General features: G+C 36.5%; 4 protein-coding genes across 8 annotated transcripts; 3 read left to right on the forward strand and 1 right to left on the reverse strand.

Moving 5' to 3' along the window:
• Positions 1-1,082: 1,082 nt before the first annotated feature.
• Positions 1,083-7,662, forward strand: LOC127249903 (glyoxysomal processing protease, glyoxysomal). Of its 4 annotated transcripts, none has more exons than XR_007838500.1 (16): positions 1,083-1,199; positions 1,309-1,454; positions 1,913-1,959; positions 2,094-2,265; positions 2,372-2,422; positions 2,514-2,579; positions 2,799-2,942; positions 3,545-3,667; positions 3,816-3,916; positions 4,156-4,241; positions 4,323-4,417; positions 5,141-5,807; positions 6,267-6,441; positions 6,618-6,709; positions 6,784-7,079; positions 7,545-7,662. XR_007838500.1 is itself a non-coding variant. In XM_051272965.1 (15 exons), the coding sequence occupies exons 2-15, from the start codon at positions 1,389-1,391 to the stop codon at positions 7,020-7,022; spliced, it is 2,124 nt and encodes a 707-aa protein (XP_051128922.1). In that variant the 5' UTR covers positions 1,083-1,199; positions 1,309-1,388; the 3' UTR covers positions 7,023-7,218. The 4 variants fall into 4 exon arrangements, 2 of the variants coding, with proteins under 2 accessions (XP_051128922.1, XP_051128923.1); XR_007838499.1 differs by having other exon boundaries at positions 7,512-7,658; XM_051272965.1 differs by lacking the exon at positions 7,545-7,662 and having other exon boundaries at positions 6,784-7,218.
• An 18-nt stretch (positions 7,663-7,680) lies between these two features.
• On the forward strand, positions 7,681-10,276 carry LOC127249905 (mitochondrial arginine transporter BAC1). Its single transcript, XM_051272968.1, has 8 exons — positions 7,681-7,827; positions 8,555-8,644; positions 8,865-8,966; positions 9,133-9,237; positions 9,315-9,413; positions 9,511-9,699; positions 9,815-9,913; positions 9,999-10,276. The coding sequence occupies exons 1-8, from the start codon at positions 7,723-7,725 to the stop codon at positions 10,131-10,133; spliced, it is 924 nt and encodes a 307-aa protein (XP_051128925.1). The 5' UTR covers positions 7,681-7,722; the 3' UTR covers positions 10,134-10,276.
• A 277-nt stretch (positions 10,277-10,553) lies between these two features.
• On the reverse strand, positions 10,554-12,215 carry LOC127249907 (squamosa promoter-binding protein 1). 2 transcript variants are annotated; one of them, XM_051272970.1, is made up of 2 exons: positions 11,570-12,215; positions 10,554-11,083 (listed from the first exon to the last, which is right to left on the reverse strand). In XM_051272970.1, exons 1-2 carry the CDS (start codon positions 11,857-11,859, stop codon positions 10,843-10,845), a joined length of 531 nt encoding a protein of 176 aa, XP_051128927.1. In that variant the 5' UTR covers positions 11,860-12,215; the 3' UTR covers positions 10,554-10,842. The 2 variants fall into 2 exon arrangements, with proteins under 2 accessions (XP_051128927.1, XP_051128928.1); XM_051272971.1 differs by having other exon boundaries at positions 10,554-10,945; positions 11,570-12,195.
• A 2,173-nt stretch (positions 12,216-14,388) lies between these two features.
• Positions 14,389-15,586, forward strand: LOC127249906 (dof zinc finger protein DOF3.2-like). Its single transcript, XM_051272969.1, has one exon. The coding sequence runs from the start codon at positions 14,605-14,607 to the stop codon at positions 15,367-15,369; it is 765 nt and encodes a 254-aa protein (XP_051128926.1). The 5' UTR covers positions 14,389-14,604; the 3' UTR covers positions 15,370-15,586.

Raw genomic sequence — 15,586 nt, forward strand, 5'->3', positions numbered from 1 at the left:
TACCGTTTATAAAATATTATTTGAATTTCAATTTAAATAAAAATTATATTATCTTCGTCCACTAATTGTATAAATAAATAATATGATCATAATGTAAATGTATTTGTAAGAAAAAAAAATAAGAGAAATTTTTTATATAATTCAAAATAAAAATATCTTAAGTTACCAGAAAAAACATTTATTTACTATATAAATCTTCAAATGTTAATATTTATTTTCATATATATATATATATAATATTTCACATAATAATATATATGTATAGTCAACAATGATTAAAAGTTGCCAGGTCTAAATACATTATTGAATTATATTGAAGTAACCAAATAAAATAAATATAGGTCCAATGGAGTCGAGTGAGTCAGATTAGGTATGAAATTGTATTCAATTATATCTCATTTTATATTTTATAGGTTACTTGCGTTTAGTTTGAACGAATAAATAAATTATTTTTATAGATTTAATAATCATAAAATTAATTAATATAATGTTTACTTTATTTAATTAGACACAAGATAGCAAAATTTTAGTATAATTGGATAAATTAATCATATCCATTTCGATAGGATTAATTATTCTTAATTAAATACCTTACTTCCACATATACGGTAATATTTTTTATTTTGATTTTCACATATTTTATAATATTTTAAAATAAAAAATAATTAATATAGTTTATCTCATAATATTATTTCAGTAAAAAAATATATACATTTATCTCTTATTATATTACATAATTTTATTTTATTCTATTTATTTAAATTTTTGTATCCGAATAAAAATATTATATAAAACAGAAAGAGTATAATTTTTTAATTTTTAAATTTAGTAAAAATATACTATTTATAAAACATTATTTAGCCATCGGTCGCTAAAGTGTATTTAGCCTTATAAGGTGATGTTTTGTTTAGACAACATCACTTTTGAATTTTGATATTATTTATTTTTAAAAAATTATTACACTAAATATATTTTTCTCACCGATAAAATTTATGTTAATAAAAAAAAAATTGGCGACCCACCTGAGCCCGTGGCACGGCCCGCCCTGTCAACGGGCCTCCGTAGCCGTAGGTATAAATATCATTTACTGTGGACGTCTATGTCGGGGAGTCGATAATGGAAAGAGAACTGAGCATCAACGAAGGACTCCAAGACAGAAAGAACTGCGGCGGAGCGGAATATATCGTCGTCGATTCCTGGTATGTCTCGCGAATCGGGAATTATGTATTTATAGATTTCACCAGATCCATTTACCGCGCTATCTTGTGGTGTGGTTAAATTTGTTGACTGGTTGGTTCGAATCCCTAGACAAGAGGCGTGGTGGTGTTCAAGGACTGCTTGCGACTTCGTCGCCAAAGTCCTGTGGGCGAATTTTCCAGCTTGTCAGTATGGGTCTCCCTGAAGTTGCTGATTTAGCCAGCAATTTCGCCGTGATGGTCAGAGTTCAAGGCCCCGTGAGTTTCATCATTCGTACATGTTTTAGTAAGTTTCCATATGCAATTTTAGGGTAGCTGAAGGTTTCATTGTTTTTGACCTTGCGAGTCAGGTCTCGGAGCTGTGTAATTATTTAGGTTTCTTGTTTTTCGTTCTTTGTTTGCATAAAGCTGTTCGATCACTAGATGTGAATTCCATCATTAATCTATTCGTCTTTGGTGATATATAACTGCCTCTTTTGTTCCTTCTATTATATTTGAAGTTTATTGGACGCTTTGAAGGTTTTCTTTATTTTAATCACAATACTGAAGTCTTGAAGTTATTATTAGCTGATACTGTAGGATTATGAGGAACTGATATATTGAGATTTGGGTATGATTTTACTATGTTATTTCCCTTGAAGGTCTTCCTGATTACTACATGAACTACTAATTTATTTTGCGGCAATGGTAATTTGCTTTTTTTTTATTGTTTGCAGGACCCAAAGGGTTTAAAAATGCGAAACCATGCATTTCATCATTACAAGTAAGTCATTAATGTTTACACACATTGGTCATAGTTTTACTGGAATCTATTTGTGGTGTTCCAAATGCAAATTTGTTGGCCAGAATTATGATACGCCAATTGAAGTAAAAATCAAGTGTTTGTGCATCTTGTAGTTCTGGCAAAACTATGCTCTCAGCCTCTGGAACAATTTACCCGGCTTCCTATGGAACTGCTGCTGTTGATAGTGACAGCAAATTAACACCATCGGAGTCTTTTTTGGTTTTGACAGTGGCATCTGTGATTGAACCATTTGTATCACAACCAGATCGGGAAAGCATGTCCAAGGTTTGATTCTTATTGTTGGAAAAGATATAATGTCCCAACCTGTTTATTGTGCTATTAATCTCTGTGGTAGGTTTTCTATCAATTTGTTACCCTTTAATTATTGCAGGTACAGGACAAACCTCGTCTGATACCAGGTGCTCAAATTGACATACTGATGGTATAAACAACTATCGGAGAAACTATTATCTAGGTAACTGTTTTTATATGGTAATATGATACTTATATAGTCTATGATCTTTGATTTCCAGGGAAAATCCATGATAGATGGCGACGTGGACGCTTTACCCTGGCTGCCTGCTGAACTAATAAAGATGGTAGGCAAATAACCAGAGCAGTGACAATGCCAGTTTTTCATCATTTGAAGTAAATTTAGAGTTGTAACTGTGAATATATATGGGAGGGGTGGGTTCCTTGCCTATTTTTCCAGATGGCGGGTATATTATCTTGGATTGTATAATTTTATTGAATTTGATAATTTTTATGTTTATTAAACTTTCAAATAATGGCTTTTACAATGCCTGATGTATCCGAAGGTTAACATTCCCCAATCATCAGCTGCTGTTCAATCACTCATTGAAGCATCATGTGGTTCACTGGAAAATAGTTGGGAAGTTGGTTGGTCTCTAGCCTCTCATAGCAGTGGTCCTCAGCATCTGACAGATGGTTCTCGTGCCCAGGTAATAACCCACCTTTTGGTTGATTTTTTATTTTTATTTTAAAGATTACACTTAATTTGTCTGTTATCTTTTAGAATATGAAATATTGGCTTGTGTTGTACTTGGTTTGAACTCTAGTAGTCTAGTGTTTGCTACATTTTAAAATATGTTCCATGTGAATGTCTAGTTGACACAAATAAACAATCCATTAAAGTTCCACTAGGTTGTTCATTTTATGCAAATAAGTATGCTGTGAGGGTAGCATCATCTGTATGCTTTTCAATTTTGATGTTCTTCATGGATATTAAGATTGGAACTTATTAAAATTGACTGTTTAGTTTGAGTTTGGTTCTGTGGATTAAAGATGCAGGACAGGATCACCTTAGTTATAGAATAAACATGTGCAAGATTTTTTTGTTAATGAGGACTGCTGCCTTCATTGCGCTCTTCTGTCCATATGTTCTTAGCTTTTTATATCCTTTGATTATTTACAATTACAACTAGTTTGCTCTCAATTACTTTATTCTCACCCAAGTGCAAGTTCTATAGTTATCCTAAAAAGACCAAAGTTGACTGCATAGGTGGTGTGTTATGTAACAGGCACTATCAACTGATGATTTCAGGTTATTCAATCATCCTTTCCGAACCGCTGGCCATTGGTGAGGATGGAGTCGAGCAACCCAATCCTCATGGGGCAATCAGCTACACGGGTTGCACTGCTGGCAATTCCGTCAAAATATGTTTTGGTACTGCTATGATTTTCTTCTACTACCTTCACTTTTATAAATGATTTATGGTAACAAGTCACATTTATTTCTTTGTGTTGATATATTGTTTCAAACAAATAATACTTGGATTTTTTAAATTACAAGTCAATAAATTTATGGTTTCCAGGACTCCCCAAAGTTGCAAATGTCTATTCCAAAGAGAGGAGATCTTCTACTGGCTATGGGTTCTCCTTTTGGCATACTGTCACCTCTACATTTTTTTAACAAGTAACTCTTGCTCCTTCAGACTTGACTGTGGTTGTCTATGCCATCATTCAAATTCATAAATATTTATTGCCGTAGAATTATGTTCTCAAGCAATTTTTAACCTCCATGGCAATTAAAGTGGCTTGTATGTTGTTATCCTCTTCTCCAGCATAATTATTTCTTGACAGAAGTGGTCTAATTTGAACTTCTATGGCTTTTGCCTTCTACAATAGATTATCTAAAACTTCCTTTAAATGCAGTATTTCAGTGGGTTCAATTGGCAACAGCTACCCGCCTGGTTCTTTCACAAGATCTTTGTTGATGGCTGATATTAGGTGTCTTCCTGGTGTGAGCAACTAGCCTGAAATTATATCCCTAAATCTTGTATCTTGCTGATTTTGATAGCATTTATCTTTAAATCTTTCAGGCATGGAAGGTAGCCCAGTTTTTAGTGATCAATCTGGATTTATAGGTCTTCTGACAAGGCCACTGCGGCAAAAAATTAGTGGTACTGAAATTCAGGTGAGCGAGGTGGTCATTCTTCCATATTCTTGCTGCATCATACTTAAAAAATGGCAGGTGCATTTATTTGATTTTTTGGCGATCAAAATCTAATTGAAGCATGGAAAAATTAGCCATAGGTGGGGTTACCGTTGCTATTGGCAGAATGCATATGCATATGCAAGTTGACATCCGATGGCGAACTTCCATAGCACATCACCCTTGTCTAACCCTATATGTGCACGTTTTGTGATAAATCAGCTAAGAGGAAAGCATGTATAGCTAATCTAAATTGCAGATCATGCCACACAAGGACATGCATGGATTGGGAATACTGGAATTTGTTGCACTTATCCTTTGATGGCTTGGATAATGATTTCAGAAGACTTCATAATTTGGCTATGTTTCTGATTAGAAATAGATAATTGATTTTTGAGGTATTAGGTGGACTTGTTTAGAATTTCATCTGTTGTTTGACAAGTGTTATGAAGGGAGGGATGTTTATCCGCTTAACAATATATCGGAGAAAACTATTCCCTCCTAATATAGGATGAAAATTACATCTTGTACACACTTTGAATACTACTTTTAAGTGAAACATTCATACGGTCTGACATATTGGACATAATAGTTAAAATGCTGGTCATAATAGTTATTTATTTATCTGGATTGGGATTTTACTAAACCAAACTTCTTTAGCTTGAGATATCCTCGGGTATTTAATACATTTCCTTTGGATGATAGATGGTGATTCCCTGGGAAGCCATTATATCGGCTTGCAATGACTTAGAGGAGCCTGATGTTGCACATAAAGAAAACAATAATGATATTGGAAAGATGAATAGTGGAGAAGAGAGTTCGAAAGGTCTTGTGTCTCCTGTAGAGAAGGCAATAAACTCCATCTGTCTTATTACTACTGATGATGGATCGTGGGCATCTGGTGTTTTGCTCAATAAACAAGGCTTGGTTCTTACAAATGCTCATCTCCTTGAGCCATGGAGGTTTGGGAAAACAGTTGCAAATAGTGATAGAAACGAGACTGGTCAGGAGGCTGCCACACTTGCAAACATACATTTGAAACACGAGACATGTAGTGGCATTGAATTGAGTCAGAATCTTCACCCAAAAAATGTTAAGGCTGCAGACAACTCGATGAGCTGTTATGCACTAACTGGAAGGAGCTCTTCCAGTTTAAACCATAAAAACATACGTGTGCGTTTAGATTTTATGGATCCTTGGATGTGGACTGATGCTAAAATGGTTTACATTTCAAAAGGCCCCTTGGATGTTGCACTACTGCAGCTTGAAGTTGCTCCCGATCAACTCTGTCCCATAGTTGTTGACGTTCATTGCCCCCCGCCTGGATCAAAAGCATTTGTAATTGGGCATGGACTGTTTGGACCTCGATGTGGTAATAACATTCACCTGTTCTCATGTCTTTCCTTTAGATTTGATGCATAGCTTATGGTGTATACCACATTATATTTCTATTAAAATTTTCTCCTATGTATATTTTTTGATTAAATAAGATGGGTGAAATATATGAAAGCAAGAACTATGCATTGACATATCAAATGTTTTGTGATAGAAATTCTCCTACTAAACGTAAAATTCACTCAGTGTAAAGGTTTAGTTTACTCAATTAATACCATCTCCACTGAACTCATTACTGGCTACTATAATCACTACATTAGACAAAAGTTCTCTTTTGAACACTAGTTGGATGCATATTGAGCTTAGGTACTTAGGAATTAACCGCTGTGATGAATCTTGTTGGTAAAAGATGTATCATGTATTTTATTACCTCGGTCCCTTTTGGTGGTTGGTTGCCTTTTCTTTATCATATCTTTGACATCTGTAATTTTCTCAGATTTTCTTCCGTCAGCCTGCCTTGGTGTAATAGCTAAAGTAATTGAAACCACCCGATCCAGCCAATCAGTCGAACGATTTCCAGCAATGCTGGAAACAACTGCAGCAGTCCATCCGGGAAGTAGTGGTGGTGCTGTTGTCAACTCAGACGGATGCATGATTGGTCTTGTTACAAGGTAAAATTCTTGCCATATTATGACCCCTGAAAGTGTTATTTGGATATCACTGGGATCATATTTACAAAAATTCTGCTTCTCTTAATCTTAATACACATTCCCTTTATCTTTCATATCCTCGTTTTCTTTTCTGGAATTTCGATGGCTTAATCCCTTACCTCGGAATCGTTCCACAGCAATGCTAAGCACGGTGGAGGTACCGTCATACCACATCTGAACTTCAGCATTCCCTGTGCTGCTCTGGAGCCAATCATGAAGTTCGCCAAAGGTTGGTTGTTCTTACCTTTCCAGTTTCTACTTTTGTCATCAACACGATTGATGAACCCTACCTGTCTGATCCAGACATGAAGGATCCATCCTTCTTAGAAGAACTCGAAAAACCCAACGAAAACCTTTCTTCTGTGTGGGCATTGATGCCCCCCCTCTATCCGAAGCCGGCCCCTTCGCCCCAACTTCCTGCAGATGGAGACAACAAAGGTCCAAAGGGCTCTCGCTTTGCCAAGTTTTTAGCTGATAGAAATGCATTGCTGAAATCGAGCAGCGCGGCGACCGGGAAGGATCATTTATCCAGTAAGCTGTGATTGTCTATGAAGTCTCTGCCACAGCCAAATGTATACTTGAAAGGAACACAAAGAAAGGTATACTGCAAAACAGTGTGAAGATTGATTGTTGTATCTTTAAGATGTGTATTTCTTCTCTTCCCTAACCCTTCCCCCCACTCAACTCTCTATTATATATACACACCATCGGAGTTTACGTGTGATTATTGGATTTGAACTTGGAGTTTGTTATAGTAAAAATTTGAATATTTTATAGATTCTATTGCTTTCAATTGGATATATATATATATATATATTCTCATTAATTTTTTTTTTTAATAAAAATAAATATGTGCGTTAAACATGTATATATATTTAGATTACAAGTTATGTTTATTTTAAAATTTCCCGAAAACTCGGGGCTTACATGTACTCTTATTTAAATTTTTTTAAGAAAAAGCGACTTACTATTATAAATTTAGATGAAAAAAAAAAAAGGAAAAAAAAAGTAATCTTATAAATCTCCAATAGGAAAAAGGTGCTCTGAAGTCTTCTTGTTTCTAGTGCCGCCGCCCTCCTCTGCCTCCAAAGCTCCAGCGCCGCCGTCGACTATCTTCTCAGACGAGAGATTCTTGGCCGGGATCCGTGGTTTGGGGCACTTCCTTGATACAATTGGACGCACCATGTTGTGGATTAATATTTAAATTTCGAGAATTCGGGGAAAATATAAGAGAACACACGAATGGGGGAGAGTGCGGGTTTCGGCGCGATTTACAAGGAGTACGTCGCGGGTATGCTGGCGGGAGTTGCTACTGTCATCGTTGGTCATCCCTTTGACACTGTCAAGGTCTTTTTCGAAACCTATCTTCGACGCTTAGTATTTTGATTTTTGGCTGTTTTCTATTTTTTGGATGTTCGGTTTTGTGATTCTGCATTAATGAGTTTATAGATGGCTTGGTGATTGAGAATAGAATTTTCTATACATTGAAGTCTGAATTGGAGCTATCGTGATAGTATATATTGCTCGCCACATTGTAAATTCAAGTGATTTTCTCCCCCCCAACATCAATGCCTGTCAAAAAGAAACATTCCATTGTAATGTGATAGCCAAAAGTACCGAGTGTAGAAACTATCAGTTGCTCTTTCCCTTTTATTGATTGTGTATTTCATTATTTTTCCATTTGGGACAGTGAACACTATACTACTTCTCTACGGTTGTTTATATGCATCAATATTTGTGATGAACTTGTGACCATGGTGTGCATGTACATATGTTCATAGTTGATTGCCTTTACTTATATGAGAGATTCTTCAATTAATATACTAGAGATGAGGAGTTTCACGGGACACATTTTCTTTTCCCAATGGATGTTGTTATAGAGGAAGAAAGACTTAACTTTTTATTGGTGCTGAGTTTTATACACATGGCTGAAGGACAACTGAGACTATAACTAGTACTTAAATTAGTGAGATGCTGTTGTTTCATTAATATACTTGTATGCGATCTTTGGAGTGGATTCTATTGTTAAGTTTCTGAAACCTTTTTTATATTTGAATTTTAATCCATAATTTAGGTGAAGCTTCAAAAACACAACACAGAAGCTAATGGGATGAAATACAAGAATGGTTTGGACTGTACTGCAAGAATATTGAAGATTGAAGGAGTACGCCCTCAACTCCCCTTGAGACTTCACTTATATATGCATGCTACTTAAATATGTTCATTCTGATTAGGTTATGGAGCATTGTTCTTTCTTTATCCATCACTGCTACATACTAGGAATTCAGAAGTTAATACCATTTTATATAATTTATTCTATGAAGAATGGAAGACAACACAAGTGTTATTATATTTTAGCGAGAATTTAATATACTTTTTGACAGGTGAAAGGTCTATATCGTGGTGCAACATCATCTTTTGTTGGAATGGCCTTTGAAAGCTCACTTGCATTTGGAATATATTCCCAGACAAAACATTTACTGCAGGTGTGTTTCATTGTGGGCTGAGTGCTTGATAGAGATCATCATCGCGCTGCTTTAACACGTTTTACCTTGAGAAATACATTTGTATCCAACATTATGGTTGCTCTAATCTAAGGTTTTCAATCCTTTAGTAGCTTGCTCATACAAGTATTGCTTTGTGCTTTTCTAGGGAAATATAAAGAGTGAAAAGCCCCAACCTCTTGCAATAGTTCCTTCAGCGGCTTTTGCTGGAGCTGTTATTAGTTTTATACTCTGCCCATCTGAACTGGTGAAAGTAAGTGAAATAGAAGCTTGGAAATTCTTGTTCCAAGATGCTCATAGACTTTGAATGAGTAACAGTGTGGTTTTCAGTGTAGGATGCAAGTTCAGGGTGCCGACTCAGTCACCCCTAGCTCCACTAGATACAGTAGTCCTATTGATTGTGCTCGTGAAACTATTAAATCTGAAGGGGTGAGAACCACTACTCTCCATTAAATTAAATGCTAGAGTACTTCTTAGCTCATAAAGTTTCTCCTCATAGTTTTTTTTTTCTCAAATTACACTTCAGCTTGCAGGCATATTTCGAGGAGGCGGTGCTACGCTGCTAAGAGAATCTCTTGGAAATGCTGTCTTCTTTAGCACGTATGAGCATGTGCGATATTACATGCATCTACCGCTGAGAGATTATACCTCTAATCTATCCTATTTTATTGATGTAGGAGTTGGGATTGTTAGTGGTGGCGTTGGTGGGATAGCGGTGAGTATTACAGTTTATACAAAAAAGGCTCCATAACTGCACATGGCAACTTTCACTCCATTCTATTTATTAGCACCTATATACTCTATTCTAATTTCTATTTTGCATGTTTTAGTGTTGGTCTGCTGTTCTACCAATAGATGTCGCAAAGACCATAATTCAGACATCACCTGATAAAAACCATACAAGAAATCCATTTCAGATCCTACAATCGGTATTCCATTACTATCATTCAATATTTAACTTTAAAATTTGCCTTGAAGTATACAGCTGAACCCTGACTCTTTCTTCATTGCTAGATTTACAGGAGATCTGGAATTAGAGGTTGCTATACAGGTCTTGGTCCGACAATAGTTAGAGCTTTTCCTGCAAATGCTGCTGCCATTGTCACATGGGAACTGGCTATGAAAGTGTTAGGGATCAAGCGTGATTGAGCTAGGCCGATGGCGTTTATGCAGACTTTCTTGAGATCACTGCAAAGAGATTGTGTAATTGTTGGATGCCATTTTGGTGATTACATTTTGGACATGAAGCACAATTGTGCCTTGACTGATCCATATATATTTTTTTTGACTGATCCATAATTTAAAGCATCAACCTCAGGTTATTGATAACCAAAGAGTTGTATGGGGATGACTAGCTAACTTATTCTTAATTTTAAGTTGAATCACTTCCATTTGAGCCCTTAGTTCTTGTTACTTTTCTGGTTCAAATATTCGAAAAAGCTTTAAGCTATTGAGCATTTTAGTGTGTGGAAATTGTTGATAAATTCAATCATGAACTTGTATGATAGCTACATAACTTCTTCCATAGAAACTTTCTGATGAAATAACAAATAAAGGGCTCAAAAGGTATAAGATGGAATTCTGTGGGGCATTATAGATTGCTGTGCATATGTCTGACAGACCAAACACCAAATAATCCTTAAGATTTATTATGCAGATTGGAAGCTAGTTTCTGAGACTGGGACAAAGCCAATGTTCTTTGTTAACAGAAATCCAGCAGTTGACAGAAGATAGGGAGCATTCTTAGTGATCAGAATGGTAAAGAGCTTTATCCTGGAAGGCCATTCCATTGTTATCATCCCTGATAGGGACATAATTTGCAGGTGGCCTTAATATTGATGAAATGACTCTTAGCTTGTTAGTGAGAATCATAGGAGCTCTTGCGGCGCCGCTCATTATGTCCAGCCAAGCGCCTGCGACAGCTTCTTTTAGCTTCGTCGAACTCAGATATGTCATGGAACCTGTAGAACATGTTAGCCGTGAAAGCAGATAGTGAAATCTCAATGTGGAGGACTCCATTAATGCATTCCTTACTAAAGTGCCAATATGACATATTGTGTTTGTCTGTTGCTTTCCCTGTCAAAAGTTGAAAGCTTTGTCTGTATGACACACACATATTATACAGTTAGCCTGACAACCTTGTTTTCTTACAGGTAATGCATCCATGTGTGATTAAATATCCCCAGAAGCAGAAAGCCTCAGCTAAACACCTCAGTATCATCATGCTGTATCAGGTACTTACTACATTATTAGCCTTTGCATATTTTATCATTATCAGTGTTTCTTGCACATATGATGTTGTATTTTGTCAGTATCAGTGTTTCTTGCACATATGATTTTGCACTAGAATATTACATGTCTAAGATTCTAGAGATCAAATTTGAGCCTGATTAGATGTCACTTATTATTCCCTAGATTGTATCTCTATCTTGCCTCTGGTATGCAGTGCTGCATTGTCTGATCATTATTTCCTAAGTCCCTTTACAAGAAACTCAAATCAAAACCACTGAATTCACACTAGAGACCACATGAAGTAGCAATAGCAACGAAGAATTCGAGCTGATGAATGGTATTAATTATCAAACCTGCTGCACTGCTGACAGAAGCGCTGGTGCTGCCCAGCCAGGAGCACCACAGCAGCCTTGGCATGAAATTCACAAACCTTGTGCCGGCGGTGGTACGGCTTGGCATCCGCCATGTCGGCCGTGCAATCCTCTACCTGACAGGACCGCTGTGCCGACGATCCTCCACTGGAAACCCTTCTCTTAGACAGAGTCAACGCTTTTTTCTTACTGTCATCTTGGTCTTCCTCAGCTTCCTCCTCCAATTCCGACACCTGCATGATGCTCTTGCCTTCCTCTTTCCCTGTCTCCATTCTTTTGTTGCAGGTGAGGAAAAGTTTGAGGGGAAATTATTGCAGTGGAGAAGATGGAATTGAAGTTGAAGTAGAAGTTGAAGTTGAGGTAGAAGTTGAAGTTGAAGTTGGAGGGAGGGAGTAATAGAAAGCAGGGATGATGGATATTAGAGGACCACAGGTACCATCCCATCCTTTTTTTTTTGGTGGTTTGTTTTTTTTGGGGTTCGAATCAATGCCTAGTGTTATAGTGGACTCTAGGATTTTGATGTGTTTAGTGATGGTGATAAAAGTGGTGTAACTCTGTAAGGGTCATTCTTGATTTAGGAGGTTTAAATAATCAGGTTTTAATCCATAAATACTTCAAGTATACACAACCTTGTTTAGAAAAAAGAAAGCTGTGGCCATTTTCTTGATATATAATAACAGTGATTATATATATTTATACAGAGATCCAGGGAGGGGTGTGTCACTTTCCAGGCATGTTTTTATCATGACTTTTCATTAAATGAAGAGCTTTTACAGTTGCTGGATTTAAATGATTCCCCAATTTCTAACATGTATATTTCATGATGATGATGAAGAAGAAGATGAAATTGGGAATGGGGGGTTTTGCTTATGCGCGCGCAATAATTTGCTGCTGGTTTTGGAAGTCCTTGTCTGAGGGGGGGGCTGGGGTACCCAACCCAACCCACTCCCCACCATTTCACTTTCAAGATTCTTGGCTGGAAAGTGAAAGAAAAGAATCAAGATCCAATCTTGGGCCGCCACGTGTCGGGCCCTGATGAGGGCAAAAAATCTTTCCCCACATGAATTGTTTGGATGCCAGATTCACTGCAGCCAATGGGTTTGTGGCAAAGTGGGCACTTTAAGCCTTGGACTGTGAAAAACTGCTTCTGTGTTCTCTTCTCTTCTGTTCTGTTCTATTGTGTTTGTGTGTGTGTGACTAGACTAGACTAGACTGTCTTCTCTCTCTCTCTCTCTCTAATCCAATCAATGTTTTGGTACGAATAACATTAAATTTTGTTCGCTCTTTCTGTTGTAGTTTGGTCCACATCTGTACGAGGACAGCTGTTCGTTTCAATGATGTTCCAACGACAGGGGAATGAATGCCTTATGCTTCTGCCCATTTTGTCATCCATTCAATTATTCCTTTTCCTAATAAATTTTATTGCATTGCATTATTTAACCTTTCTTATCCTAACCACTTTTTTCGTTTTGCCATTTTATGCCATATTGCAGAAGGGCTTTAGGTTTCCCCAGCTACACTTCCAGTTTTTGGGCTACATTTGTAATTCAGTTTTGGGCCGTTGCAATCTACTGGGTCCAGATCATACTCAAAGTCTACAACTGCCCAGCCCAATACATATGGTCAGGCCCAGATAATTGAAACGCACGTGGCTCGGTCCAGATTACAAGCCGGATTCAAGTATGTACGCCTGAGAAAATACGGGTTTGTTGTTTTGGTGATATTTTTTTTTTCGAAAATTTTATTATTCAACATTTAAGATTTATTATAAAATATATTATATACCTCATCAAATATTACATTCAGATTATTACTCAAACAAAAACTTCCAAATATAGAAATAAACAAAAAAATAAAATAAAATCATAAGCCAAACACGCTAAGGTAGTACTGCACTTAAAATGTATTTTTGGAGTTTTGAGGATAGTAAAGAATGAGATAAAAATTGGGTATCCCATTCTTTACGTTCTTTGATAACAATTTACATACAAGAATTTGAATTATTTATAGATGAAACTTTGTATCTATATATATAATATTAAATTGACGACAATGGAATTGTGGACAAGATGAGATGAGATGGTCCCTTGACTTAACAATGTTGTCCACTATAACAGCAGCAGTATACATCAAATTAATTTTCTGATATATGTATATATATATATATATATTTATTTATTTATATATATAAATAGCTTGTAATGAAAGCATGCATTAATGGTCCTACAACTCCATCTATCAATTAGCTTTGGTTACCACTAATTGACAAAAATAATTATATTAGGTCTATATCTATATATTATTACTAATGTGTTGGTTTACAATTAGGGAGGTGTAACTTATAAGAAAAGAAAATTATAACTGTATTAATTATTTATATTTAAACAGATAGAGATATATATGTAGTTGCAATTATTGTAAAATTAATTAAGTGGAATTTGATTTGGGTGATGATTAAAATCAATATTCCCTCTTTATCCGTGAGAATTTTCTCCACTGTGCCTTAAATTTCGCAATAATGTCGGATTCTTGGGAACTCCCGGGCGCTCAACTCCCGGATAAGTTGTGATGGTGTGGATAACTCGATATCCATTTTTTGGCCTTGAACTCCATGGAGCTCCCAATAATCCCACCCTATATATCCCATACATCCTCGTTTGTAATAAAGATTGAATTTTTAATTAACATCATTATTAAAATAAAACAAACGGCAATTAATTTGCAAACAGCCCTCATGAGTCTTGACTTCACGTGAAAGTTAGAAACCAAAACAATTAACTCCCTTGTAATAATCAATCACAATTATTCTGATATAGTCTTCTTCTCCACAATATCTATATATATATATATATATATTCAATTGTCTTTTAGCTGTTGTCGCAGAATATCCGTATGATGTGTAGCTAATTGTTTTGCCCTAAAAAGCAAAAGCAAAAGCAAATATGCAGCAGCTGCCCATCATCATCTTCTTCAATTTAATTCCATCAAAAAATTAGTTTCTTGTTCCTTCGATCCATATGGATAATAAATTAGCCGTTGATCCTCCTCTCAAGTGCCCTCGCTGCGGTTCCTGCAATACCAAATTCTGTTACTACAATAACTACAGCCTGTCTCAGCCGCGCCACTTCTGTCGGGCCTGTAAACGCTACTGGACCCGCGGCGGAACCCTAAGAAACATCCCCGCCCGCGGCGCCTCCTGCCGGAATCATAATTACAAGAACGTTAATCCCCGCCGGCGCCGTCGCCGCCCCACCCCCACCGCTAATTTTACTTCACCTGCAAACCCTAGCAGCTTCCGGCGGCTTTTCGATCTGCCTTCTGCAGCTAATTCCGGTTATGTCTCAAATAATCCTTTCTTTCCTTACCTCACCGCGGCGGCGGTGGAGGAGGAGGATTTGATCCATCTCAATTTCCCGTCGAGTTATTCTTCAGCTAGGGTTTTCTCCGATGAGATGAACAATTCTGAATTAGGGTTTTCCACATTTTCCGGCGGAAACTCCGATCTTTCGGTCGGTTCAACAATGGCGTCTTGCTTAATCGGTTCAGGTCCTCAGAAATCATTCAGTCTGAAGACGATGACGGATATTCAACAGCCTACAGATATCACTGCAGACTCAATTCCGCCGCCGCCGGAGAAAATAGACGGCGGAGGAGTTTGGAAGGCAAGCCCAGTGGAACAAATAATTTCTTCTTCTTCTTCTTGGGATAAGCATGAGAATTTTTATACGACTAATTGTTACAACTTTGGTTCTTGGTCTTGGACAGATCCTTCTCCAATTTAGCTAGCTATGTATATTGTTCAAATTATTTATATATATATATATATATATATATTTAAGCTGCAAGAAATTTGGGTGTTGGATTGGATTGGATTGGATTATTGGATAGATCTCACAGTTCATATGCTAATAGACGACCATTTTTTCTTTTTATTTAATTTTTTAAGCAAAACTTCTTTTCTTGATGATGATCATTACAACTATATATATATATATATAT

The sequence above is a fragment of the Andrographis paniculata genome, unplaced genomic scaffold (assembly GCF_009805555.1).
Source record: "Andrographis paniculata isolate CXL003 unplaced genomic scaffold, ASM980555v1 Contig36END, whole genome shotgun sequence".
Taxonomy (NCBI): Eukaryota; Viridiplantae; Streptophyta; class Magnoliopsida; order Lamiales; family Acanthaceae; genus Andrographis; species Andrographis paniculata.

Bases quoted from the DNA above. Each gene is read 5' to 3' on its own strand.
- LOC127249903 (XM_051272965.1), top strand. From the start codon at position 1,389: ATGGGTCTCCCTGAAGTTGCTGATTTAGCCAGCAATTTCGCCGTGATG. The intron at 5,808-6,266 runs GTAATAACATTC...TAATTTTCTCAG, and splicing joins ACTGTTTGGACCTCGATGTG to ATTTTCTTCCGTCAGCCTGC. The intron at 6,710-6,783 runs GTTGGTTGTTCT...TGTCTGATCCAG, and splicing joins AATCATGAAGTTCGCCAAAG to ACATGAAGGATCCATCCTTC.
- LOC127249905 (XM_051272968.1), top strand. From the start codon at position 7,723: ATGGGGGAGAGTGCGGGTTTCGGCGCGATTTACAAGGAGTACGTCGCG. The intron at 8,645-8,864 runs GTACGCCCTCAA...ACTTTTTGACAG, and splicing joins GAATATTGAAGATTGAAGGA to GTGAAAGGTCTATATCGTGG. The intron at 9,914-9,998 runs GTATTCCATTAC...CTTCATTGCTAG, and splicing joins CATTTCAGATCCTACAATCG to ATTTACAGGAGATCTGGAAT.
- LOC127249907 (XM_051272970.1), bottom strand. From the start codon at position 11,859: ATGGAGACAGGGAAAGAGGAAGGCAAGAGCATCATGCAGGTGTCGGAA. The intron at 11,084-11,569 runs GTTTGATAATTA...TGTGTCATACAG, and splicing joins TTCTGTCAGCAGTGCAGCAG to ACAAAGCTTTCAACTTTTGA.
- LOC127249906 (XM_051272969.1), top strand. From the start codon at position 14,605: ATGGATAATAAATTAGCCGTTGATCCTCCTCTCAAGTGCCCTCGCTGC.